At 44.6% G+C, this 26,372-nt stretch overlaps 1 protein-coding gene and 1 long non-coding RNA gene across 4 annotated transcripts; one reads left to right on the forward strand and one right to left on the reverse strand.

Annotated features, from left to right (window-relative positions):
- The first annotated feature begins 8,199 nt into the window (after window positions 1–8,199).
- LOC140514092 (uncharacterized) lies at window positions 8,200–10,623 on the forward strand. Its single transcript, XR_011970437.1, has 3 exons — window positions 8,200–8,379; window positions 9,245–9,412; window positions 9,972–10,623. It is a non-coding gene; the product is annotated as an uncharacterized lncRNA (long non-coding RNA).
- A 5,498-nt stretch (window positions 10,624–16,121) lies between these two features.
- Window positions 16,122–24,904, reverse strand: NGDN (neuroguidin). 3 transcript variants are annotated; one of them, XM_072624092.1, is made up of 11 exons: window positions 24,795–24,848; window positions 23,802–23,861; window positions 20,861–20,932; window positions 19,711–19,848; window positions 19,300–19,384; window positions 19,156–19,208; window positions 18,624–18,747; window positions 18,361–18,529; window positions 16,869–17,025; window positions 16,675–16,740; window positions 16,122–16,289 (listed from the first exon to the last, which is right to left on the reverse strand). In XM_072624092.1, the coding sequence occupies exons 1-11, from the start codon at window positions 24,804–24,806 to the stop codon at window positions 16,125–16,127; spliced, it is 1,101 nt and encodes a 366-aa protein (XP_072480193.1). In that variant the 5' UTR covers window positions 24,807–24,848; the 3' UTR covers window positions 16,122–16,124. The 3 variants fall into 3 exon arrangements, with proteins under 3 accessions (XP_072480193.1, XP_072480192.1, XP_072480191.1); XM_072624091.1 differs by having other exon boundaries at window positions 16,136–16,289; window positions 16,683–16,740; window positions 24,795–24,904; XM_072624090.1 differs by lacking the exon at window positions 24,795–24,848 and adding an exon at window positions 24,564–24,781 and having other exon boundaries at window positions 16,136–16,289; window positions 16,683–16,740.
- Window positions 24,905–26,372: the final 1,468 nt, after the last annotated feature.

Genomic DNA, 26,372 nt, shown 5'->3' on the forward strand with positions numbered 1-26,372 from the left:
AGAGCAGATCTGGAAAAGGGCCCCTGAAAACACTTTATTATCCACTAGTTTAGAAGCAAGTTACCCAAGATTCACCCAAATGCTGCACCAGGGCATGAATATGATGACCCTGGGTTCTTGATGGCTTTACCAGCAGAACATAAGCGCTGCTCTGCCCCATCCCACACCAACCTTCAAATATGAACTAAGGATGGTCTCTGTGAGGGGAGTAGGGAGAAATGAGTAGGGGATGAATGTTTATGGGGGGGTGTGCGTGTGAGTGTGTGTATGTCAGTGTGTGAGTGTGTATGAGTGTAAGTGTGTGAGCATGTGCATGTCAATGTGAGTGTGTGTGTGTGTGTGTGCGCGTGCGCATGCGTGCAGAGGGGCATTTCAAGGATTTGCCTACTTAAAATGTCTAGCTACCAGGTAATGAATTTTTTTGGTCCCAATCAACTCATTAAACACCCTCCTAAGATGTCGAGAGACCATGATCTATGTTGGTGCAGACAGCAGCTAGACCAGTCAAATTACAGAATTTTAGGGTAAGAAGGAAGGAGCCTCAGCGGCCAAATTATACCGGAAGGGAAACCCCATTATAACATATCCAACAAGTGGTCATCTAGCCCCTCTTCAAAGACCCCCAGTGAGGGGAATCCACAACTCCTGTTCCGCTTTGGACGATTCTAAATTGTTACAAAGGTTTTCATTAAATTTGGTCTAAATTTACCTCTTCACAGTTTCTATCTATTTATGCCTGGCTTTGCTCCCTGAGGCCAAAATGAACAAGTCTTCCACATGACTGCTCTTCAGATTCTTGAATCTGGCTATCATGTTCCCCTTCAATCTTTTCCTCTTCAAGCTAACCATTATCTGAGCCTTCAACCTACCTTCACATGACATGGACACAAGGATCTTTGCCATGATAGTAACTTAGACACTCTTAAATTTATCAACGTCCATCCAGAACCGAATACAGACACAAGATCAATGCTAACCCTTACAGCATTAAAATAAATATACAAGATGAACAAAAAAGGCTACCTTGAATTTCTCAGAATTTCTAGCTTGAGAGATTAAAATTCATCATCTAGCACAACCCCTTCAATGTACAGAGGAGGTGACTTGCCCAAGGTGACTCTACACAGCCAGGAATGAAATCCAGCATGGCCATGAATTTTAAGTGTAATTTTGGTCCTGAATGTTCTCAAAGATCGCTAAGATCACTTTCCCCTCTAACATTCTATGAATTCAGTGCCCAAGACACACACAAGACCCTTCCCATAACACACAAAGTAGCAGAAAAAATAGAAAAATTATTAAAAAATTAAATTAAATTTAAATTAAATTTAAAATTACTAAATAGCAGAAAAAATAGAAAAAAAACATTAGCATGACCACTTGTGAGTTGACAGCATGTGAAAAGCTAGAGCTCAGAGAAGATGTGCAGGCAGACAATGGGCAGGGCCCATATACGAGCAGAGGGATACTGATCTGCATAGCATTTGAGAAATTCTGAGTGACCATATTTAGCCTGGAGAAGAAAAGACTGCGGGAGAACTAGTAACTACCTAAAAATGCAGGAGTGCCCCACCTGAAGAAAAACTACTAGGGGGATTTATCACTCACGTTCTTCAATCTTTCATTAGAGGGTTCCTAGTGTACTCAAGGTGTGGTTGTTCCATGTGCATTTTGGGACCATTGATTATACTACAGAGGCTAGGATACAGGGAAACGTGAGGCTCAAATGGTAGAAGAGTGACCAGAAATAAAATAAAGGACATCCATATCGTAATGTGAGTCTGCTGCCCAGGGTGATTAAGCGATCTGGTCTGAAGTTACACACTCTGTTAAGGGCAAAACTGAGGCTTCTGATTCCAAGTGTTATAGTTTATCCACATACACTCCGGAGGAGCTGGTGAAATCTTCTCCTGCTGTCTGGGCTACAGTTCTAGCTGGAGGTGGGAGGAACACTGCCTTTCCTCTTTCTGTTTAGACCACCAGCATTTTCTTAGTCACCGAGATTCTCAAGTCCAAATCATTCTCTTCAGCTCCTTTCCCTCCTCCTGCCCTCCTGTAATCAAGAGCCAATCACAAAAGTGTCTGGAGGACCTCATTAACTCTTGCCTAAGTCATGACAACAGCCCATAAGTGATCTCTCTTCCCACCAATTCCCCCCAGCTTGCCTCTGCCCAAGAAATCTTCCTAAAACACATGCCTGATCACGTCATTCAGTCACCTCCAAACCTTAATGGTAGGCACCTCATGGCTCAGATCAATTCCAAATTCCTCTGTAATAAACGGGCATCTGAAGCTACCTGGGACCCAGCTAGCACTTCTGTTCACGCCCCTTTTATTTTTCTCCCCTACAAGATTGTCAACTGCTTGAACAAGGGACAGTAGCATCCGTTCTGAAATCCCCAACACAGCTAGCCAAGTACCTTGTACACACTACAGGATCAGTAGGTTTTGCTGATATGAACTGCCCACCAAGGCTTAAGATTCTTTGGTAGGATACAGAAAGCCCCGAATACGTCACAATGTCCTAGGTTTCTTTCCTTTGCTAATTTGTTACTACGAGGATGGATGACTTGAATTATGTGTTAAAGTCTATTTGTGTATGTATGTATATATTTATACACATTCACAAAGGTTGTCACTAAAAAGTAATTTTTTTTTAGCAAAAATACCAACACTCTGGAAACCTCTGGAGTTTTCCAAGTGCTCCTATTCCCAAACCACATCATTAATTTGAACCCTAGAACATCACAAAGATTCCTCGATGAAATTCGTGGTAATTAATGACCACTCTAACTATCGAAAAAAGAAAAACAAAGTGGATGAAAAAAGACACGTTGCCCAGCAACCACACAAGCAGCCTATTAAAATATATTATGGGTAAGTACTGCAGATAGACAATGAGCTGGGCCCACATACAAGCAGAACAATATTTATCTGGATAGCATTTGAGGAATTATGCAGCGCTTTCAATATATAAATTGTTTAGTGCTCCAAAAGACTAACTTTTTAATACTGGTATTCTCCTAGTCATGCCGTAAGGCAGAAAATCATGGAAGACTATCATCTTGAAAGAATGAAAATTAAAAATAACTCAACAGACAATGGGAAGATGGATGGTAAAGGAGAAGAATCAACAGGTCCTCTACGACTTGTGAAAAAGGAATGGTATAAAAGACATTAAGTATGTAGATATGGATCATATAGCTATAGAAACATATATATATAAACATATATATGCATATGTGTATGTATGTATATGTGTGTGTGTGTATATATACACACACACGTGTACACACACACAGAGAATAGGCATAAAAATTCACATAGTACCAGGTGGGTGCCAGGCATTGTGCTAAGCGCTTTATCTCATCAGACCCTCACAGCACCCCTAAGAGGCAGATGCCATGATCATCCCCATTTTGCAGTTGAGGAAACTGAGGTAAACACAGGATAAAGTGACTTGCCCAGAATCACATGGCTAGTAAGTATTGGAGGTCTCATGTCTTTCTTAACCTAGGCTCTGGTGCACAAACATACGCATACGTGCTATTCTGAAAGATGAAAACAGGAAGCAGGGTCAGTCATAAAGCAAGACTAAGGAGAGACAAGAAACAGGTGGCAACATATGCCAAAAAATCCTTCACTCCAACCGGGGTGGGGGGGGGGGGTATAATGGAACGAACTCTAGATCTACAGCTGGGGAGTTGTGGTCCAAGTCCCAGGGTTTCCACTTCCTGCCTGTGGACTGTGAGGAGCGAATTCCAGCTCTCTAGTCTTCAGCTCCTTTTATCTATAAAAAGAAGGTGTTAGATGAATGAACTCTGAGCTTACAGGCAGCTTGACTGGTACCTGTAGATATTAAAAGAACAAGAGGAAGCCTTCAGAAGATCCTTCCCACAGAAGATTGGGGAAGGACAAAGACAAGAGTCCTCTAAGATCAGAAAGTGTGGAAAGGCTGTAATCTAGAATGGCAGGGAAACCCCATACATATTCACGTTGGTGAAACCATGAACCCCCCAGAACTTAGAAAGGTAGATGACGTCTTCATTTCCCTTGAAAGGAGCTATCTTAGGAAGCCAGACTTTGACATCTGTTGACTGGTATTCCAAAGACTCTGCCATTGTCAAAACATCGTTGGTCCTCCTCTTCTAATGCTGTCTTCAGCACCAGCTGATAAAGTCACAGAAGAAACTAAGTCTCATAAGCAAACTTGTTTTTAAAAAGTGAAACCCAGGATTAGCCATGTTGATTTCCTACCTAATTCACTAGATTTGCCTCCAAAAGACTTCTGGTTATTTTCAAAAATGAAATCCACTATCAATGGATGAAAATTTGCCTTCAAAGCCAGCCAGTTCTTTTCAATTGTAGTTATAAATCAGTCACACTAAAACCACATCTTGTAAAGATGGGTGTGTACATGTAAAAATATACATGAGCATATCTATGCAGTTTATATAGCAGCTCGTGAGTACTTTTATTTCAAGGCACCACACTAAGTGTTGTTAGAGCAGAGGTATCAAACTTGCAATTGGCAAAACTCCCAAGCCTTCCCAAGTCAGATTAAAATGTATTTGGAAAATGTTTGACAAAACAAATAAAAATATAATACAACAGAGATAATGCCAACTTGTGGTTTTCTAAGCCAACACACAGCGCACCAGGATTCCGTTCTATGAGTCTGACACCACTAGTACAGAGGTTACAGAAATGGATCTCATCCCATCAGGAGTATGCAATTAAACCTAAACACATGAAAAGAACACACAAAACAGTGTGGATGCCAAATGACTGCAAGGATTATCAGAATTCAGACATATGAAGGCATGTACGTAGGCACCTCTGTCTACACTATAGCTCAGAAGTTCCCACACTTATTTGGCATATCACCCCCTGTTTCAAAAAAAGAAAAAAAAATTACTTAGCACCCCTCTGGCTAGCTACTTTCTTTAACCCTTTAACGGTTGTATTTTTAAAATTTGCATCACTTAAAATATATAAAATATTTTTTAAATGACCTATTTTAAATTTAATAATTTATTGTAAATTTGTGGGGTTTTTCCCGCATTGACATTTTGATGATGCAGTATTATATCATGGACTGTACAGCTTCACACTGTAAACAAGTCATCACACGCACGTATTCCTGCTGATGACAACATGCGACAGGCTCACCGGACAACACCTGCTTGTAAAGACCTGTCAGCAAACCTGATCACTGATCAGTTATGTGATCACAACTTTAATTCTGTTACACAACAGATGAAACACACACAAATGGTTTTTCAAAATTCTCTTCTCTTCTTTCCTCATGCTTCCACCAACCTCCTATTTTTATTCAATGCCCCTCCACTGCACCTGAGGCTACTATCACCACCATCACCCCGTCATTCCAGCACACACACCCCAGGGGGCGGTATCACCCACTTTGAGAACCTCTGTAGATGATGTGCAAAGAGGCACTGAATATTCGCTGAATGAATATATGATGTAAATAAACATACGGTTAACTAGCTACATACAGTAGTTAGGAGAAATAGGAAGGTGGATCCTCATGATGCATCTCACACCTGAAAAGGGTTGGAGAACACTGGACTAAGAGGACCTTGCCATTGTGAGTGCCAACCTGCCATAGTGAAACTTTATTCCACCTCTCTCTCTCCACAGTCCAGAAGTCCATGAATCTAAATCCTTTGTTTCTCTAAGTGAGTATACTCCAAGCTTTTTTAGAGAATAGAATAGTAGGCCACATCAATGATTCTTCACCAATACGTTCCGATACATACACCTGACCACACACCCAACTTATGGAACTCTTATCTTTGTCTTTCTCCAAACCCTCCATGGGAAGAATTTTCTAAATGTCTTCCTCTTGTTATTTTAATACCTCACAGGTACCAATCAAACTGTTCAGAAGCTCATAGGTCTACAGCTACAAGGAAGCTCAGAAATCATTCATCTAACACCTTCAATTTATAGATACAAGAAAGTGAAGGCCAGAGAGATGGGATTCACCCAAAGCCCAGACAGAAAATGGACTTGGGCTATAACTCTCCAACTGCAGATCTAGAGTTCATTCCATCATACCCCAACCTGGCTGGGGTAAAGGGTTTTGGGAATATATCATGTGCATGTGTTTATCTAAGAGTCATCCTACCTCCTCCCTACATCCCCTCAAACTCCATGATCAAAAGAAAACTTGCCAAGGGTAATAAGGGAATTCAGGATGTCAGGACCCAACGCAGATATCTTGCTGATGGCCCAACTAGGTTACTTGAAATCAGAGTAGAGAGAAAACCAATCCCTAGGAGGTTCTGAGCACTGGGATTAGTCTAAAGACAAAGAACATGACCCCAGGGAACAATCCCACGGTCTGAAAAGGCTGATACAAGAAAAGAGAATTGATAAAATGGAATTTATTCTATCCTGGATTCTCCAAATTCTACAGGACCTAGCACACAATTCAGAGGTTAAGTACCTTCTAGATCAGGGGTGCCAAACTCAAAATAGAAATGACAGCCTAATTCCCACACTAGGATCCCTACAGGTCACATATTGACTTAGTTTTAAAATGTTATATTATCTATATTTTATTATATTTTTATTCATTGTTAAATACTTCCTAATTACACTTCAATCTGGTTCTGGTAGCCATGAAGAGTATTACGGACTGCGTATTCAATACTGCAGGCTCTAGATTTAAGATTCCTCAAGACTTTAATCCATTCCCCTCCTTCAGCTAAATTTCTTCTAACTTATCAAGATAGACAGAATTCTATCTCTAGGCAAGTTCCTTTGGTCTCCATTATAGTTATCTCATAATCTTTGGTAAGAAGAAAGTCCATCCTTTTAAAAAAAAAAAACTAACTTTTTTCTGCTACAATTTATAGAGTTTATTTCTTCAGTGGAAATATAAAACAACTAATATGCACTTGTCATATCGTAAGCATTAGCAGCTTGGAAAGGGTTCAGTTTTCCCTTTCCCACCTTCAATAATTCCACTGCCTATATTCTTTCCTCATTGGATTTACCTTCCATGTTCACCTCCTTTCGTATGCACACATAGGTGTATACACACACACACACAGAACTTAAACGCAATCTGTTTTGTCTCTCATTTTCTCCTCCTGCCCTCTCTTTTTTTCCCATTAGGTTCTTTCTCCATAACTCTCATTTCCCTATTCAACCTTCCTCCTTCCTTACCTCCCTACCCACTCTGGACAGTAGCCTTGCTTTATCACCCCCATTTTTCTGACCTAGCAGCCTGCCCTGTAGGAATGTTAATTAGCACATGGGATTTAATTAATTCAGTAGCTAATTAATGATGGGGGAAGAAAATCATGAGGAGGGTGGGAAGGAGCCTGGCTTCCGCACAGAAGGCACCGCAGATGGCTCTGGGTTGGCTGGCACCATGCCACCACTCTCTGGCTCCCCCTCCACCCCAGCATGCAAGGCAAAAAGGGGTGGGGCGGGAATGAGGGGCACAGGCTGGCAGAACCGCCAGACAGGCTCATTCAGTCTTGCCACCGCTTTGTGCTGGGAAAAGACAAACAGAGGGAGAAAAGAAGCAAGAGAAAAAGACAGACAGACAGACAAGACCCATATATTTAACTGAAAGAGCGAAGGAAGAAGGCAAGATACCCACCTCCCCCAACTCAGGAAGAAGGCAAGGTCGGACCCTGTCCAACCCCAAAGGAATCCGGCAGCATGGATTCCCCAGCTCCTTAGGATCACTGAGGAAGAGACGGGGAAGATATGGCTACCACCCTTTGGGCAGCCAGGTATCCCACTATCTCTTCCTACCATGCCATTCCCTGGCCAGGAGAGGCGGACAGCTATTTTGAGATGAAAGAAAAGGGCCAAAACAAGAAAAGGGATTAAGGATGGTGAGTGGAAGAGGAAAAGGGGAAGGGAAAAAAGGTATAAAGGTGTCAAAAAGGGAGACAGGTGAGTGGAGGGCAAGAGGAGGGGGGAGAAAGATAGGAAGGGAGGGGGATGGAGCAGAGAACTGTCAGACACCAGGACACAATGTCCTAGGCAAAGGGTACCAATATCTGCCTCACCCCCCCTCCCCAGACAGAAAAAAGGCAAGAGAATCAAAGTTCTTCAGAAGGTCAATGGGGAAGGGAAGGAGAGGGGAACAACAATGACTGTGCCAGGCACTGTGCTAAGAGCTTTACATGTATTAACTCCTTCGAACAGTGGAGGCTGGATCATCACTAGGTGCGCTGAGGGATCCGGCCCTTCAGAGACCCCGCTCAAAACTATACAACATCTCAACCAAACTGGGGATTTATGGAAGGCAAAGGAGGAAAAGTCACCTCACAGCCTGAAATGAGGCTGTGGCAGAACCCAAGTCCAGGAGCTACACCAGGGCAATGGGTGAGGAATACCACAGATGCGTAGCAAAGCAACTCCCTACCTGGCCCTCTGGGGCAGGTGTAAGCGGGTGAAGGAGGATCTGACGAGAAGAACCCCAGCAGGGTACTGGTTTGAGAGACTGGTACCAGTGGGGCAAAGACTAGACACTGCAGCAAATTTTTCTTGGGTAGAACAGTACAGGGAAGTCTGTGCCCTGGGAGGAAGGGAGAAACTCCAGCTGTCAAGAGAGGGAGACATTACAGAACAGGAAAAAAAAGGAGGTGGGGCAGGGGTGGAGCAGGTCAAAGAGATCCAAGACACAGATGCAGTTTTCCTGGGTGGGTTGACAGAAAGCTAGCAAAGGTGGAAACAAAGGTTTATTGTACCTGATTAAGATTTCCTAACTGGGAATTCTGATTTTGTCTTTATACAATTGGGGTTCTGGGGGGAGATAAGGCCCGAAACTCAAGGACCCATTATTGCCCATTATTCAGGTCCACCTAATGGCCCAGATGTGAGATAGGAAGATGGGAGTATGTTAAGGCAGTGACTCTGAGAGTATAGTCTGCAAAGCCCTGGAGGATCCTCCCAAGTGTTCTGTAGGGGGATCCAAAAGGCAAGTCATGTGAAACATGTGGATGTGTTTCTGAATGGTATTTTCCACGGTGAACTTATATTAAAAAGTATAGAAATATTATTGTCAAATATAGCCAAAGTAATGATTGTTTACATAAGAGGTCTCAGAAATTTGGGGACTCGGTGTTACTTAATTGGAGGGAGGTACCACCACACAGGGCTGGAGAAATTTGGTGTTTTGAGCTAAATGTAAGTTTTGAAAAAAGTTTTGAGCTAAGAGAAAATGAAACTCCCTTTCTGTGTATTTCAGGGACTTCCAGGCTCTTCAGTTCTATCCTACTCAAGTTCTACTATCCCCTGGATAGGAGACAGACTAGTCTCCCTAAGGAAGAGCAAGGGGAAAGCACTTGCTTCAAGTCACCCAAGCTGGTCAGCAGCAGAGCCAAACACTGAATCTGAAACAGGAAACAGAAGACAGGTATTTTCAGAGTTTCCTACCTCCAGAATACCGTGACCCACAGAGAAGAAATATCAGCGGTATAGCCTAACATAGGGCCCTCCTTCAACATGTCAGTTATTGCACAGAAACAAAAGGGAATTCCCAGGGCTGCAGGAGCCCCAGTGCTATTTAAATTATTTCACCCCCAGAATCCCTGAGTTTGTCTACAGCAGAGTGACCAAGGTAAGTGGGTCACAAATAAGATGCCTGTACTGTATGCATGTAAAATACTTTACTGAAAGTAACAACTGACAGTTCACTTGTATAGATCTCAGGGTTAAGCAGAGCTAGGGAAGCTGGTTCCTAGTGCCAGCACTAGCACAGACTGGCTTGGGTAAACTTGGGATAAATCACTTCACCCAGTGAGAGAGAAGGCTCAGTTTTCCTAGCTGAAAAATGGGGTGGGGAGCGGGGAAGAGCTGTAATTCATGATCATTACCTGAGAATCAATGAGACAATTTGGCTCAAATACCTTATGCTGCTAAGGAAAAAAAAGATTAGTTGTAAGAACTCTGTATATTATTCTTAACTCTGCAAGGCACTGAGGAAGAGAACCTTCACAGAGATCACTCCACGATGTGTCTATGATGTGACATTAGGAAACCAGAGAACCCGAGATCAGAAAACAGATGTCTCTTAAGACTCACGGGCATAAACAGAACAACAGAGGGGACCGCAGGACCATTGTCACTGCCATGGAGAACACACAGTAGGAAAATGAGAGATGCAAAGCAAACAAAGTACTTCTCCCATGGGGACCCCAAGAATTTAGCCAGAAAATCAGAGAAGCTGGCTGCTTTCTAACTCGAGATCTAGTCAACTTGGCTCCGTGAATAAGTCTACTTGATCATTCTCCGGTCCCAGAACTGGCCTTAATCCATAAAGTAAAAACCATACTGCTGAAGAGTAAAGCACAAGAATACAGGACATAATCAAGATTGGGTTCTTCAGGTTTGCGTTGAGGAAACTCCCTTCCCCAAAACATGCAGCAAGGGGCAGAAGCCCCACTGGGCTGAATAATTCCCAGGGGGTATCAGAGGTAAGAGTTGGAACTGCTGGCAAAAGAATTTATGATGATTTCATGAACTGGGAAAATCTGCCACTGAAGAAACTGGACTTTACAATCAACATCTGAATAGATTAGCTTAAGAGTTTGGGGCACTGAAAATAAGATGTGATATCTAGGTACAGGAAAAAAAAATAAATTATGGGGCAAGGTAGAACACACACAAAAATAGGAAATTTATGGGTCTGGAGTTATCATTGAAAGGGGCTTCAGAACAAAAAGAACGTATAGCCAGGAGTCCAATGGAGGCCCAAACTGGGTACCGATTTGACAGGATGGAAAGGCAGGAGAGCTCAGTGAGTTAAAGGGAAAGGAAGAGGTTAGGGACTAGGCTAAGGCAAAGGGCTAATGCTCTGGGCTGCAGCCAGAAACCTGCCACAATCAAAATAGGCAGCTGAGGTGCCCATAGAGAAGGTACCAGAGCTGCCCCAGCTGGTATTCACCAAGAACTCAAGAGTGATGGCTGGAGCTTCCCCAGAGGAACCATAGATCACATTTCAGAGCACAGCCTTCCTCCTCCCACTCCCCAAATCACTTTTCCATCCCCATTATCCCCCCTCCATCCCTCATCATAGACCCATCACTCTCCTGCCCTAACCCTTAGCACTGACCCTTCAGCTCCCCACTCTTGTTTGTATTCTCCTCTAAACCACTAGGTTTCATACTCCTTCAGTCCCCTTTGGCCAGGAAATTCATTTGTGAAATGGGAATGGGGGGTTGTTGAGACGGGGAGAGAAAAGGAGAAGGAAAAGAATCTCAATTCTAGAGGAGGGGAGTGAGATGGAGGGTTAGGGAAAGAGAACAAGAAAGCTAGCAGGGGGGAGGGGAGGGAGATGGCACTGCGGAAAAAGAGCGCCACAAAATTAATTTGAGGAAGGGAACAGTCAGGGAGACGTTAGCGGAATAACAATCAGGCAATGGGGGGCTGGGGAACGGGTGGGGAGGAGGGGAGGAGGGGAGGAGGATGGAGGGGGAAAGATGGTACTGGGGGGATGAGGGGGAGCGGAGTCTAAAGCCACAGCAGCGCCATCTAGGGGTGTGGCCAAGGTCCACAGATAGCACAAAAGAGCCCGGGCATGAGAAGCTGAGGGGTAAGGGGCGTGGGAGTGGGGACTGAGAAACCAAGACACCCATCTTCCAAACCTCCAGGCAACGCCCTCTCAGGCTGTAAGAACAGATTCTGAAAAGTCCTTCCTAGGAAAAGTGGGTTTTAGGAGGTGAGGGAGGGAGGGCAAGAGAACTGGCTATTTCCATTCCATCAGAGGGAATAACCATACTGTCCTCAGAATTCACACAGGGGAATAAAGAAGGGATGGATATTTCCTCCCACCTGGAGAAGTAATTTTGCTGCCTTTATTTTCAAGTGATTTTTCCCTCCCTACTGAGTAGTGGAACATTACAAAAGCTTCCTGAGTCCTAAGCCCCCCTCACTCATCTGCTTACTCCTAACATTGCCTCAAAACTCTCAACCATCATTAAAAACCCCAGGGGAGCCACCATGCTCAGAGAAGGAGGGGAGTATACTCAGCTCTCCCACCCCTCCCCCCTTCATAAGACAGAGCAAAGGTGAGAGGGTGGGGGGGTGAAGAAAAGAAGGTCACGAGAGAGAAAGCAGAAGCCTCACAGAAGGAGAAATGTGATCCATGGTATTTGTTGTGCTTTTACGGAGGAAGAATCCGTCACATTTTTAATAATAATAAATACATGAAGACAGATTTGCCAGTGCTGCCCTGGCTCTTTGGGAAGCATGGGGGATGGGAGCCAGTGCAGCTGCAGCACACATCAGCAGCCCCCTCCCAGTTAGACATGCACAGGATTGCGGCAGCCCCTCTAGACCAACCTGCTATATACTCTCCATCAAAGGAATCCAACCATGGGCTCTGCCTACATTCAACTCCCTTCTTCCAATCTGTCCTACCCTCTTCTGCTTCCCCAACCCCCAACCTACCAAGGCAACTCTCCTGTCCACCCTGCTCTTTCAGCTCTCAGTGCCCCAAATGCCCTTACCATACTCCACTGATGCTGTCTCTCCCAATGCCCTATACCAGATGGTCTGCAGTTGAGTCAACAAGTCAGTAAGTATTGCTGTGTGCCAGGCACTGTGCTAGTGCTGGTGATACAAAGAAAGTCCTCCCATACAGAAAGACTTCTATGCAGGATTCAACACATTACCTATTCTCAATTCTACTAAAAGGGCTCTTCTTCTCCATTTTGATTTCAATGTGACCTATTCCTCACAACCTAAAATATACAGGCCATGGGGCAGACAGACAATAAAATGCATTGGGGGGGTGGGGGTGTCAAGGATTCTAGACCAAGTGGATACTGCCACCTATTGATTCAAAGTAGTCCAAGATAGACCCTTAATACACTCTTTTCAATTTGATGCTCTCATTATTGATAGTTTAAACATGCAAAGGCATGGCTCTAGGGGATTTTCTGAGACCCCCCTGAACAATGAGATCAGGGAAATATGATAGCAGGACTGGGCAGAAAGCCAGAGTAATGGTGCCCCTATCCAAGTAGAGTCAAAGGAAGAGACTAAATTCAAATAATATAACAACAACTGAATTATTTCAAGGTCCTACTGGTAAAGAGCAAGGGAAAAGAAATAGTTTTTCCTGAATCAATCAGGAGACTTAGTTAAAAAAAAAAAATGCCCATGCACCTAGGACCAATGGAGTATAGTAGCACACTTATCTACTGTTCCAATCATCTGCATCCCTAAGGCTGGTCCAGATCCCTTCAAGGCTGTAAGCAGTGACAGGTTCCCACACCTAAAAATATCACTTCTGGTTTGCTGAATAGAAATGCAATCTGTAAGGCATATAAAGCAGGAATCCTTCAAGGCTGGGATAATGCGTACCTAGCACATGACTTGTACCACCCCAAATCAAAGAAGCTTAAGCAGAACCGAACTGACTTCAGTAATATAACAAAGTCAAAATTACTCAACTCCTTGCTTAGGTTGGCTTTGGCATGGTCATCTGAATTCTTCCTTCAAAATATGAACTCTCCGTGGTGCTGAATAACTAAGCACCTCCCCTTCCAAGTCACACCACATAGAAGGGCTTTTTTTTTCATCTAAGAAGCCATGGAGATAATGTAGCCTCTTCAGAAATCTGCTGTTTAGAGGTCACAGCAGAATCGCAAAATTTAAGAGGTAGAAGGGACCTTCAAGATGATCAAACCTAACCCTCTTATCTTACAGAAGAAAACACTAAAACAGAAGTTACATAACCTGGAAAACATCATGACTCGTTGACAGTAGAGCCCAGACGGATTAGTCAAGGTCTCAGTCCCCATCCCAATGCTTTTCCATTATAACTCAGGCCAGGTGCTCATGGATTCTAACAACCTACTATCACTTCCCTCAAATCAGTCAAGGTGAAATGAACGCTGAGTCACTTAGGAAATGTTTTTAACATTCCATTTGGGGACTCTCACTAAGTCTGAATGTTCACAGCACTAGAGCTACTAATAAATACACGGGATAAATGGAATACAAAACATCAGAACCGTAGCTATTAAAAAACCGTGGTATTCCATTTCCTCAATTCATCTACTAAATCAGGGGTGGGGAACCTGCACCCTCGAGGCCACATGTAGTCTTCGAGGTTCTTGGGTATGGCCTTTTGACTGAGACCAAGTTTAACTGAACAAATCCTTTTAAGGGGATTTGTTCTAAAGGTCTGAACTTTCGAGGACCCTAGAGAGTCACATGTGGCCTTGAAGTTGCAGGTTCCCTACCCCTGTACTACACAATCCTTTCTCAGAGTTGAAAATTATATTTTTCCTATTCAACTTTTATGCTTGAAACCTGTCCCTGAATACTACACCAAACTGTGCTAGCACATTGTTACCCAGAGAGCCCAAGGAACATAAGGAGAAGGAATCACTATATTCTAGAATTGAAAGATACATCAGATCAACTTTGATAATGCTATTATCGTTGAAAGGATTACCCTTTTCCTTGAAAACAAAGATGCTAATCAGAAAAATAGATCTGGGACAAAAAAAAATGTAAAGATTATTGGCTCTGTAAAAATGTCAGAAAAAGAACAGAAGACGTAAGAACATGAATCCCCATACCCTGGCAATTTTCTGAACATTAGAACCAGGATTACTCACAAACAGTTGATCTATGAGTTAAGATTTGTTCACTTCAGTTGCAACCTGTGGTTTGGAGTGACTCATGCTATGAGTCTAGAAGACCAAATCAGGTCCAGCGTCTCCTAAACGACTCATGTATTTCATTACAAGTCCTAGGTAGGATCAAACTCAACAGGATTTCCAACCCTACTTCAAGACATGCCACTTCTAAAGCTCTTGGGCTAAGAGAGAACCCCCAGATATGAGCTCACCTCTATGACACCCACAGGATCAGTAGGTCATTCACCCTACTACCCCACCTTTAACCTAGCTGGTATACCATAAGCAAAGACTCCCCCCAGCCTCTCCTGGCCAGAAAAATCAAGATCCACACTCACAGGTTTTACCTCATAATGGCTTTAGTTACAGAGTGAAGAGATGCATCCATCAACTCGCAACATTTACATCTGTATCACTGCTTAATAATTCTAGATTCCAAAGGAGGAAAGCAACAGGAAGATCCCAGCTTCTCCTTGACTTGGCTCTCATCAAGAATCCTAAGTTTCCACCAATCTTAGTTCTATAGGCTCCCTACCTCTTTTCAACATTCATTTACTTGGGGCCAGATGAATACAATTCTGCCACACATGCCCCACTCCCAACAAGAGAAAAGTGATCTGAAAACAAACTGATCAATATCAGCGTAGAAGTGGACATCTCAAAGACTCACGCCCTAAGCAGCAATGTTTACTTCTTGTTCTAAGATATACATAGCCATCAGCCTCAATAGTTGGATTTGACTGCCCTGGCTATGGGGATAGTTCATCATCTAGCCTTTTTAAACCGACCTGTTAATTAGTATTTTCTCAAGTCTGCATAAAAGATCATTCCTAGTTCTTTCAGACTATGGTCAACTGAGATTAAGGAATCAAATCATTGGCTTTAACAGAGACATGGAGACCTGTAAAGCACAGAGCTATCTCAATTTTCAACAGCATTTGAAAATCAGTCCCTACACCATCATCATAGCCAGAAAAATCTTTCCAGGCCCACTAGCCGAACAAGAATATCATTTCCTTCTGATTATAACAAGATAAAAGAAATGAGAGAAATCCAGAGTGGAAAAAAAATGGGGAAATTCCCATTGCTAAGGAAGAAAGGTTCGTGTCTAGTTTGACAGAGGTAATTTCTCCAGTCTCTACTGCCATCTGGTGATCTATAGGACACATCACACAGGACTTCCCCAGTTAGACCACTCAGGTAATATCTGTAATACTGAAAACATAAAATATATAAGACAAAACAGAGCTAAAGGAATCTCCTGAAGCAACGAATACTGATGACTAAGAAGATCCGATTGTCGTTTTCTGTGCTTTTCTCATTTATCTAACAAACGTGAACTATTTTTCTTGAAAATTCTCCCTTCTCCCCTTCTTTCACCTTCAAATGCCCAATCTTTCCCCACCTTTCCACCTCCCTGATCAAAAAGAGGGGCCCCAATTTCAAGCAGACACTCTACCCATACAATTCATGTCAGAAAGGGGTTTTCATTTTTAAAATTAATTTAATTTTATTAATAAGGATGATTCTACAAATGTATACTGAACAGAAACAGCAGGACCCTGTGGAGCATAAGAGCCCCCGGGTGATACATGCATACATAAACATACAGAGAAAATCATCGCCGCCTCCGAAAACCTGAAAGGAAGGGAAACCAAGAGTGAGGCAAAAGACGGGGGGGAAAGCTAAAGAGACAAGAGTAAATAAAGCTTAGACAGAAGGGACCAAAATAGGAAAGGGCCCCCAAGCAGCTGGTGCTACTTATGTTCTCCTAGAACACAAGACTAGGAGAAGACCAAGGTGAAGTGAGATAAAGGAGTGCTGCTGCCCATGGAACACAGAACTGACAGAGCAGCTGTGGGACCCCACATAACCGAAAGTCCTCTTAATAAATGAGAATGATCAACCCCACCCAAAGGAGATTATTGTCCAGGAAGGGGTAATTCAGAGATCAATGGAAACTTCAAAACTCTAGCGACCTTTGCCCACAGCTCCCACCTGCACCTACCTCAAATATAATCACACACTGACCTTTTTTCTTCCTACCCTTCTTAAGCACCTTCCTTCGCTTCTTAATGGGATTCTGGTCCTGAGGATAGAGGTCATGGGGGAGAAAGAGATCATGAGCTCCTTCAGCTGAGAAAAAGTTTACTTCTACTTTAGAGTCATGCAGCAACAGCAAAGAATGTTCCCCACCCACTACTCTCCAAGTCTCACCTCATCAAGATGGGGGGTTCCTCCTGTCAAGGCACTAATGTCACCAAAGTGTGTGAGGGAATGAAGTTGGGAACTCATAGCATTTGCTCGTTTACGCCGTCCTTTTTCTCTCTTGCTGACACTCAAACGAACCATCATGCTCTCCTCATACTTGATCCTGACAAAGAAACACATCATAAACCAAATACAACATATTCAGCAGGCTTTATGGTGTCCCCAATAACAAAAATTGAAGGTCAGTTTCCTGTTGTTATCTCTTAACTAAACATTTCCTCAGGATTCTCGTTGTAAACAAGCCAACAAATACTTCGTAAGTACCAAGTCTCTGAATCTCCCTAGAGATAAACCCACAGCCTACTAGAACAGCTGTTTGGAGATTCCACTGAGCACCATTTTTTTTCATTTTTATTATCACAGAAATTTACTATGACCTCATAGTTATCCTTATTGAGAACCAAAGCTTACTGCTCATAGGGTCTAAGTTGCCACCTAAGCAATCAATCAGTCAGCAGCACTTATTAGACACTTTAAATGTGCTGGATCATGAGGCAGATGAGTCCATCTGTCTCCAAAGCTCACTCAATTAGATCTATTTCTGTTCCCTAAATTTAACAAACATTCTCTAAATAAGACCTGCTTTGTGGTAGCCAAGAACCGGAAATCAAGGGGATGCCCATCAACTGGGGAATGGCCGAACAAGTTGTGTTATATAAATGTAATGGAATACTATTGTGCTATAAGAAATGGTGAGCAGGAGGACTTCAGAGAGGCCTGGAAAGACTTATATGACCTGATGCTGAGTGAAAGGAGCAGAACCAGGAGAACTTTGTGCACAGCAACAACCACAGTGTGCGAGGACTGTTTCTGATAAGACTTAGCCCTTCACAGCAATGCAAGAACCTAAAATATTCCCAAAGAACTCGAGGCAAAATGCCATCCATGAAAGAAAGAACTATGGAAATGGGAACACAGAATGAAGCAGAATATTTTCTCTCATGGTATGTTTTGTTTGGGTTTTTCTCATGGTTTCTCCCATTCATTTTAATTCTTCTACACAACATCACTAACTAATGTGAAAATGTGATTAATAAGAATGTACGTATAGAACTCATATAAGATTGCATGGCGTCTTGGGGAGGGAGGAGGAGAAAATCTAAGACTTATGGAAGTGATCGCAGAAAACTGAAAACCAATTAATAAGAAAGAAATAGTACATAAGTAACTGCTTCTGCTCTTTGCCATTAACAAAGAAAGCGCCAGTGGTGGGGAAATCAGAGACCGACATAAAAAGATCCTACCTCTTCCCCCACCAGTTCCCTCACTATCGCGCTGAGTTCTCATATCCCTCACTCTATGAAGGTGCCATTTCAGGTTCTTCTCCGGCTCTCTGCAGCAGATGTTGTCTTTCATACTAACTGTCTTCATTCCACACCCTAACACAGCCCTATACAAAGCAAATGCAAATATATTTCTCCAATGACACGGCGCACACCTGTGCTGATCCTCCTGGCTTTGGCGAGTGGCATGGGGGTGCCGGGAATCACGGATCTCTTCAGGGGCATCCGAGTACTGCTCCTTGAGCTCGCGGATGACAGAGCTACTCAAGGCCCTCTTCTTGGCTCGTTCCAGAAGTTTCTTTTCACGCTCAGCTTCTGTTTCATCTGTGGAGCACAACAAGTAAGCCTCACCAAAGAACAAGGAAGAAGGGAAGGTAAAACCACAAGGCAAATGGGAAAGGCCACAGTAAAGCTGTACCATAATGTACTGGAACCAAGCGAGGAGGAATGTATTTCTTGGGTGCTCCTTTTGTGGCTTTCTTTCCCGAAGTCCCAGACTGTCCTTCCTCAGTTCCTTCATCATCTTCATCCTCAGAACTCAGCTACACAAGGAACACAGTGTTTTAAACCAAAGATGTTAAACACAACCCCCACAAGGTGGCCTGAATCAGACTAAAATGCAATCAGGTAATATTTAACAATACTTAACAAATTTAATAAAAACACAACAGAACACAGATGATATTATGTGGTTTTCTAAATCAATACGCATGCAGCCTGCAGGGATCCATGTGCTTCTAAATCAATTTAGGGACAATAATGAGACAACAGATTAAAAAGAGTGCCCCAAAACAGCACATCACAGACTGTGGATAAGGAGAAGCAAATAAAAACAGAGAGGAAATGTCTGAGAATGCCATCATCTTAAGTCACAGGTTAGGGGAGATAATAACAAGAGGCTTCCAAAGCACCAAGAGACTCCTAGGGACGGGAGTTTGCAGTCACTTTACCTTGCTTATCATATTGCTGGGACGAGGTTTAAAGCGAAGTGGGTCATTTTCACCTGAAATGAGAAACCCCAACAAGGAAATGTTAGTTACCAGGTGAATGACTGGTTAAGTGACAATAAGCCCTTCCCCTCGCCCCTCACTTACTGAGGCTGCCTGTCACTGCTGTTTTCACCAGTTTGTCTATTTGATACTTGAGTTTTTGATCCAAAGGACGGAGCTTTTCCAAAACCTACAAAAGATTAAAGGATCACAGATTTGGAGTTGGAAGGACTCAAGGACAGTTTAATCCAATCCCCTCATTTAAGTGACAGACCTAAGGTCACACAAGTGGTGATAGAGGAAAGATTCACACTCAGTTCCTGGGATCAGACATCCAATGTTCTTTCTACCATACCAAGTTGAGACCAGACTAAGAATCAAAAAGGAGGTGGGGAAAAATGAACAGAACTACAGTCTTTTTCCTTTAGCTCCTTTTCTGCGCATTATTACCAGGCACAACATCGCTAGACGGCAGGGACCTGCTGCCACACACCACCTCAGCATCCCATCCCATACCGTTCGAATCTCCACCAGTCTCAGGACCGCAGGGTGTTCTTGAAGTGAACTTCCAGAAGCCTTGTCCAGGATGAGGTAGCTCAGGTCCATGAGGTACATGAGCAACAACTGGTCTTTCACCTCCAGTAAGCTGAGGCCCTGAGGTGGGAAGGATTAGTAAAAGAAACATAGCCAGCTATAGCTTCTGAAGGAGGAAAGACAGACTCATTCCAAGTTGAAGTTCTACCCCAATTGTGAAATACAAAATCTATCTGTCAGACCCATGGCTAAAAGATAGCTATATCTTAATACAATGCTGGGGACACATGAAAAAATCTACCACAGAAAGCAAGGACAGTACATAAGAGAAGAAAAGCAAAGGTAGAAATAAATGTAAATTCCAAAAATGTGGTAGGGAATAAAAAAGGGAGAAAAATATAAGAACAGATGAAGGCAAGGTGAGTTAGAAAGCATTAATAATAAAAGGATTAAGGTAAGGAAAGTCACTAACTGGAGGCAGTCAGCAACTAAAAACGTTGAAGAAAAAACCAAACAAGCCAAACCACTCTGACCCCTGCAGCCCACTAAGGTTATATTGTACTGACTTCAACCAATCCTGCTGCAGTCACAAGCATTCTCACTCTCCCTCCAACTCCTGAATTACTTATTGTCCACTGTACGAATGCAATACTTTTCACATGCTGCCCTGCACTGTAGCTATTTACGTATGTCTTAGGTCTCCAACTAAATAAATACTGATTATACTACGATGTACCCCAACCTCTCACAGCCCTAAACAGGGTTTTGCACATATCAGGAACACCACAAATATCTGCTGAATAAATAATTTAGACAGCAGTAATTCAATTTAAGAAATGTGATGAAAGAAACCATGTCAAGGTAGCATGGTCTTAAGGGCTGTGGTAGGTACCATAAGTAAAAACTCAACAAGCAAACTGGCCAGGAACTTGGGGAAAGCCATGCTCAAATGCGGTTTCAAACAGAGAGAGAAGTGGCAAAGGAAAGGTCAGAAAAACAACTTGAAAAAATAAGAAAGAAAAGGAAATGAAATGAAAAAAGAAAAGGAAATGAAGAAAAGTCAGAACACTCCAAAAGAGCACAGAAAGCAGCAAACAAAACAGGGGGTTTCCTGTTCCCCAACAGCTCTTACTTTGTCTGTAGGGTAGGCTCCAGCCCGAACTTTCTTTGTCAGAGCTTGAACTTGTGAAGTTACAGCCACCACCTGCAAAAAAGACCAAATATAATAAGGCAAATCATCAACAATAGCTCCAGGGTTGACTAAAAGGGGCTAAAAAGTACTTCCGGAAGCTCTATATGCTTCCTGACTTCCCAACATCCCAGGGCAGAGACGATCTCAGAAGGGTGTTAACGGTAGAAAAGTTTTTGGTTTTGTAAGAAAAATCCTATCCTTAAAGAAGAGAAACCTTACCAAAACACTGTGGCAAAAATTGAACCACAGGTGCCATAACAGTTTGCATTCCCATGGTACTTTTCACTCCACAAGGCACTGTTCCACACGTAGCACAGTGCCTGGAACATGGTAGGAACAACCCACTAATTTGCATTTCTCATAGCTCACCCATGAGGTAGGCAGTATAAGAATTATAACTTCTATCTCACAGATAAGGAAACTGGCTTTAAGAGATTAAATGACTAGCAAATACTGAGACCTGCCAGAATATCAAGGGAATTAATGAAAAGAAATGCTAGGGAACCTGGCCTAGCCCTACCAGATCTCAAATTGTATTACAAAGCAGCAGTCATCAAAACCACTTGGTACTGGCTAAGAAATAGAGGGGTAGACCAGTGGAAGAGGTTAGGTACCCAAGACACAGCAGTCAATAAATGTAGCAGTCTACTGTTTGATAAACCCAAAGACTCCAACTTCTGGGATAAGAACTCACTGTTTGACAAAAATTGCTGGGAAAACTCGCTATCAGTGTGGCAGAAACTGGGCATAGACCAACGCCTGACACCATACACAAGAATAAAGTAAAAATAGATACATGATCTAGCTATAAAGACTGATACTATAAACAAATTAGGGAAGCAAAGAATAGTATATTTGTCAGATTTATGGATAATGGAGAAATTTTTGACCAAAAAAGAGATAGAGAGAATTATGAAATACAAAATGAATAATTTTGACTACATTAAACTGAAAAGTTTTTGCACAAACAAACCCAATGCAACCAAGATTAGGAGGGAAGCAGAAAACTGGGAAAGAATTTTTGTAACTAGTGTATGTGATAAAGGTCTCATTTCTAAAATATATAGAGAACTGAGTCAAATTTACAAGAATACAAGTCATTCTCCAATTGATAAGTGGTCAAAGGATACAAACAGGCAGTTTTCAGAGAAAGAAATTAAAAGCTATCTATAGTCATATGAAAAAGTGCTCTAAATCACTATTGATTAGAGATGCAAATCAAAACAACTCTAAGGTACCACATCACACCTATCAGATTGGCTAACATGACAAAACAGAAAGATGATAAATGTTGGAGAGGATGTGGGAGAGCTGGAACACCAATTCATTGCTGGTGGAGCTGTGAGCTGATTCAGCCATTCTGGAGAGCAATTTGGAACTATGCCCAAAGGGCTACAAAAATGTGCATACCCTTTGACCCAGCAATATCGCTTCTAGGACTATATCCCAAAGAGATCATAAAAATGGGAAAGGGTCCCATATGTACAAAAATATTTATAGCAGTTCTCTTTGTGGTGGCCAAAAACTGGAAATCAAGGGGATGCCCATCAATTGGGGAATGGCTGAACAAGTTGTGGTATATGTATGTAATGGAATACTATTGTGCTATAAGAAATGATGAACAGGAGGACTTCAGAGAGGCCTGGAAAGACTTATATGAACTGATGTTGAGTAAAAGGAGCAGAACCAGGAGAACTTTGTACACAGCAACAACCACAGTATGTGAGGAATTTTTCTGATAGACTTAGTCCTTCACAGCAATGCAAGGACCTAAAAAATTCCCAGTGGACTCTTGAGGCAAAAATGCCTTCCACATCCAGAGAAAGAACTATGGAATTGGATTGCAGAATGAAGGAGACTATTTTCTCTTGTGTTATGTTTTATTTTATGGTTTCTCCCATTCATTTTCATCCTTCTATGCAACATGACTAAGGTGAAAATGTATTTAATAATAATGTACATGGAGAGTCTATATAAGATTGCATGCCACACCTCAGGGAGTGAGTGGGGAGGAAGGGGGAAAGAAGGGAGGAGGGGGGAAAAATCTAAGACATATGGAAGTGATTGTAGAGACCTGAAAACAAATAAAATAATTTTTAAAAAATACTGGGATCTGAACTGAGGGCTTCAGAATCTAAGTTCAGTGCTACCATCATGGAAAAGAACACAGGAATGTTCAGTGTGACAACAAATATAATAAAAGAACACTGCACTGGGATTAGGAAACAAAATTATAATACAGTTCTGCCACTAACTTGACCAAGTGATTAAACCCAAGTCTCAGTTCCTTATACACAATGGCCATCACTACTAAGATTCCTTTCAGCTCTAACATTCGTTTCTACAAGCACAGAAGTCAAACCTAAATTGGCACCATATTCGTCAGCTCCTTAAATGCCTATCTAACCACAAGACACCCTATTCAACCAACTCCAGTGGCTTCCTATAGCCTCTAAGAGAAAAATATAAACTTCTCTGTGGGACATACAAAGACCTGTAAAAACTCAGCCCCCCGCTATGTCTCAAACCTCAGTTATTCCGCTCCCAGCCTGCAGACTGTCCTGGCCCAGCACCTCGCGCTCCCTTCTTAGCGCTGATACATAGTTTCTCTCTGGCTTTAAAATGTAGCTCCCCCACTACCTTCTGCACGAGCCTTCTTCTGATACTCCCCACCGTCGGCGCCCTCCTTGCACTTGGCCACTTTACGTGTATTCCTATTTATTAACGCCGCATTTCTGCTGCATACGTTTTTGTGCACACACGTCTGATTTGACCCTAATTAAACCGCAAGCTCGGTGCACGTGACTGCCTCCGCCTCCGGCTTCGCACTTGGACGCTCCATAAACACTTGACCGATGACCTGACACGGAACAACGCTCACCTGCTCCTGGAGGCTCTTCAGCAGGGACAGGGCCAGGGGCAGGTCCGACTCCAGCACCTCCTGTCAGGGGAGCGGAGAAGGGAACACCATCAAAGCTCGCCCAGGACGTTCCCTCCCGGGCGGTGCCTGCACAGCCTCGGCCTCCAAGGAGCCTGATGGACGCGGGCTCCGACCCTCAACTCCAGATCTGCCCCGACAGGACGTGGACGCTCCAAGCGTCACCCAAACTGGGAAGGCCTCGAGCGCCTCCAAAGCTGGGGGCTGACACAGGAGCCCCAAGTCCACGTCCTGCCCTCCCCATTCACCCCAGGGGACTATGGCTAGATATACAGGGGGTCTCCCCCTCACCCCAAAACTCAAAGGACTTGCACCAGAACCCCCTGCTGCCGGCTGGACATGTAACCCTGGGTCAGGCTGGGAGAGGGGCACTTTAGACTGAGAAGCGTCTTTGAAAGGGGCAAGGATCAGCGGGGGGCTGAGGGGCACGTGGACCATCATGGGGGTGGGGAGGCACTCTCGGTGGGACGGGCAGAGGGGCACGGGGACCACCATGGGGGTGGGGAGGCACTCTCGGTGGGAGGGGCAGAGGGGCACGAGGACCACGGTGGGGGAGGGACGAACCCTGGACCTTCGCTCCCATCCCCTCCTCGCCCCGCAGCCCCAGGCCCATTCCAAGCCGTCCCTTGGCGTTGCCCGGGGATCGTCGCTCCAAGACCACCCCTCAAGCCTTCCCGACGCCCCCGCGTTAACCGAAGCCCGTACTCCCGAGAGCAGGAGCCGGGGTTCCTGGCAGAGGCCCCTTCCCCGCGGCCCCCCTCTATCCCAGAGCCCCGGCCAGACCGGGCCGCGACAGCTTCCTAGAGCTGCGGCGCGCCCACTTCCGCCGCGAGGGTCCGCTCTTCCTGGACGTCATCCCGGTCCACAGTCCGGAGTCAGGAAAAGGGCTCGCGCCCCTGCGGCTGGACAAGACGGAAAAACCCACGCGACACTCACCGACGCCGCCATCTTGAGAGCGTCGCTTCCCCCCTCCCCACGCCCAATCAGACCCCGACAACCGCCCAGCTGATTTCCGCCCGTAGGAGACGGAGAGGCTCTAGAACCAATCAACAGCTGTCCTCGCTGAGCGCCAACCAATAAGAATACAAGGTAATGTCACGCCCCAAAGTAGAGGGATGGATCCAGCCAATGGAATGGAGAGATAAGGGAGGCCCTCAGAGAATCAGGAGGCGGAGATAGGGCCCGGCTGAAGACGAGAGAGACAGGTCAGAGCAACCAATAGATGGCGAAGAGAAGGCGGGGCACGACATCCAGAACAACCAATGAAAAGCCGTAGAAACAAGTGATTGACGGGGTAGTGAAGCTGAACGGGGGGACCCAGAATGCTTTGCTCCCGAGCGCGTTCCTCTCGCCGTCGGGTGTCGCTGTCGCCTAGGCCCAGCTTTGGGCCCCACCTCTTCCGGAGAACGCTGCCCGCGGCCGGACAGTTAGGCTTTGTTTCTGGGATCGCTACGGGCCGAAGGGCAGCCGCGTGCCCGCTGGGGAGATTCCGCCGAGACAAAGGTGGAGCAGCAACTCCTCTCCTCCGCCGGGCGCTAGGGGGCGCACTGGGAGGCCGCGAGTTCAAATCCAGCCCCAGACGAGAACGTGGAGAGCGATGCCCCCCCCCCAGGGTCGTCAGTCGTGTTTCTTCCTAGTAAATGCTTGTTTCCTTCCTTAAGTTACCGAGGGAAGATCCAGGATTCCTCAGGAGATGGGAAAGGGAGGGTAGGGCTTGGGGTGGAGCTGCTGCGGAAGGGCGGGCAAAGGTCCGGCGTCCGGCAGTGAAGGCGGTCCTCGTGGCTTTGGGCAGCCCGGCCCGGGCACGTGAGGTGGCTTGGAGGAGAGCCAAGAGCCGGCTCTGGCCCGGATACGGCGCCATCTGCTGTGGCTCCGCTGCATTGCACCCGTCCGGCAGCCCCCGTCCCCTCCAGAGCGGATCCCATAAAGGAGAGATGGTGATTATGGTGGCCAAGTCCGCTGGCCTTGGCATAGGCTCTGCAGGGCTGCCCACGTAGGGGTGCCTGGGCGTTGGGAAGGCTCCGAGAGAAGAGCGGTCAGCTGCCCGCCCCATGGAGGGTCCGCTAGTGCTGACCACTGCCCTGTGTCTGCGGACCCTGGACGGGTTATCAGCAGCAGTCCAGAAAACTGGACCGCTCTGGGGAAGAACCTGAAGATGACCCGGCCAGATAAGGTGGCAGGCGCTGAGGTCCTCTCTAGAGCTGAGCTGCCCAGCCCTGGGATTCTGCTGCAGAAGAGGTCAGCGCCAATGGTTTGAAGCCCAACGCACGCTTACCCAGAAGCCTGTTTTACAAAGAACTCACATACAGTGAGAGCTCCGTGGTGGTCAGAGGAAGCCCTCACAGTGTGTCTGAAGAGCCCTAGCAAGATGTGAGACGCGGGGAATGCTGCCTTGGGGCTGCCCAGCATGGCATGCCCGCATCAGAGAAGGATCTGCGCTGCCAGAGCAAAGTAGGGTTGTGGAAGTACCGAGGAAGAGTAAGCTCTGCGCATCTAGAACCACTTCTGCTCTAA

Source organism: Notamacropus eugenii, chromosome 7 (genome assembly GCF_028372415.1).
Source record: "Notamacropus eugenii isolate mMacEug1 chromosome 7, mMacEug1.pri_v2, whole genome shotgun sequence".
NCBI lineage: Eukaryota > Metazoa > Chordata > Mammalia > Diprotodontia > Macropodidae > Notamacropus > Notamacropus eugenii.

What these genes read in the sequence shown, in the direction of transcription:
- NGDN (XM_072624092.1), bottom strand. An exon ending in TGAAGAGCCTCCAGGAGCAG is followed by an intron (nt 20,933 to 23,801) that starts GTGAGCGTTGTT and finishes TCTTTTTTGCAG; the next exon opens with GTGGTGGCTGTAACTTCACA. An exon ending in GGAAGAAAAAAGGTCAGTGT is followed by an intron (nt 16,290 to 16,674) that starts GTGATTATATTT and finishes CCTTCCTTTCAG; the next exon opens with GTTTTCGGAGGCGGCGATGA.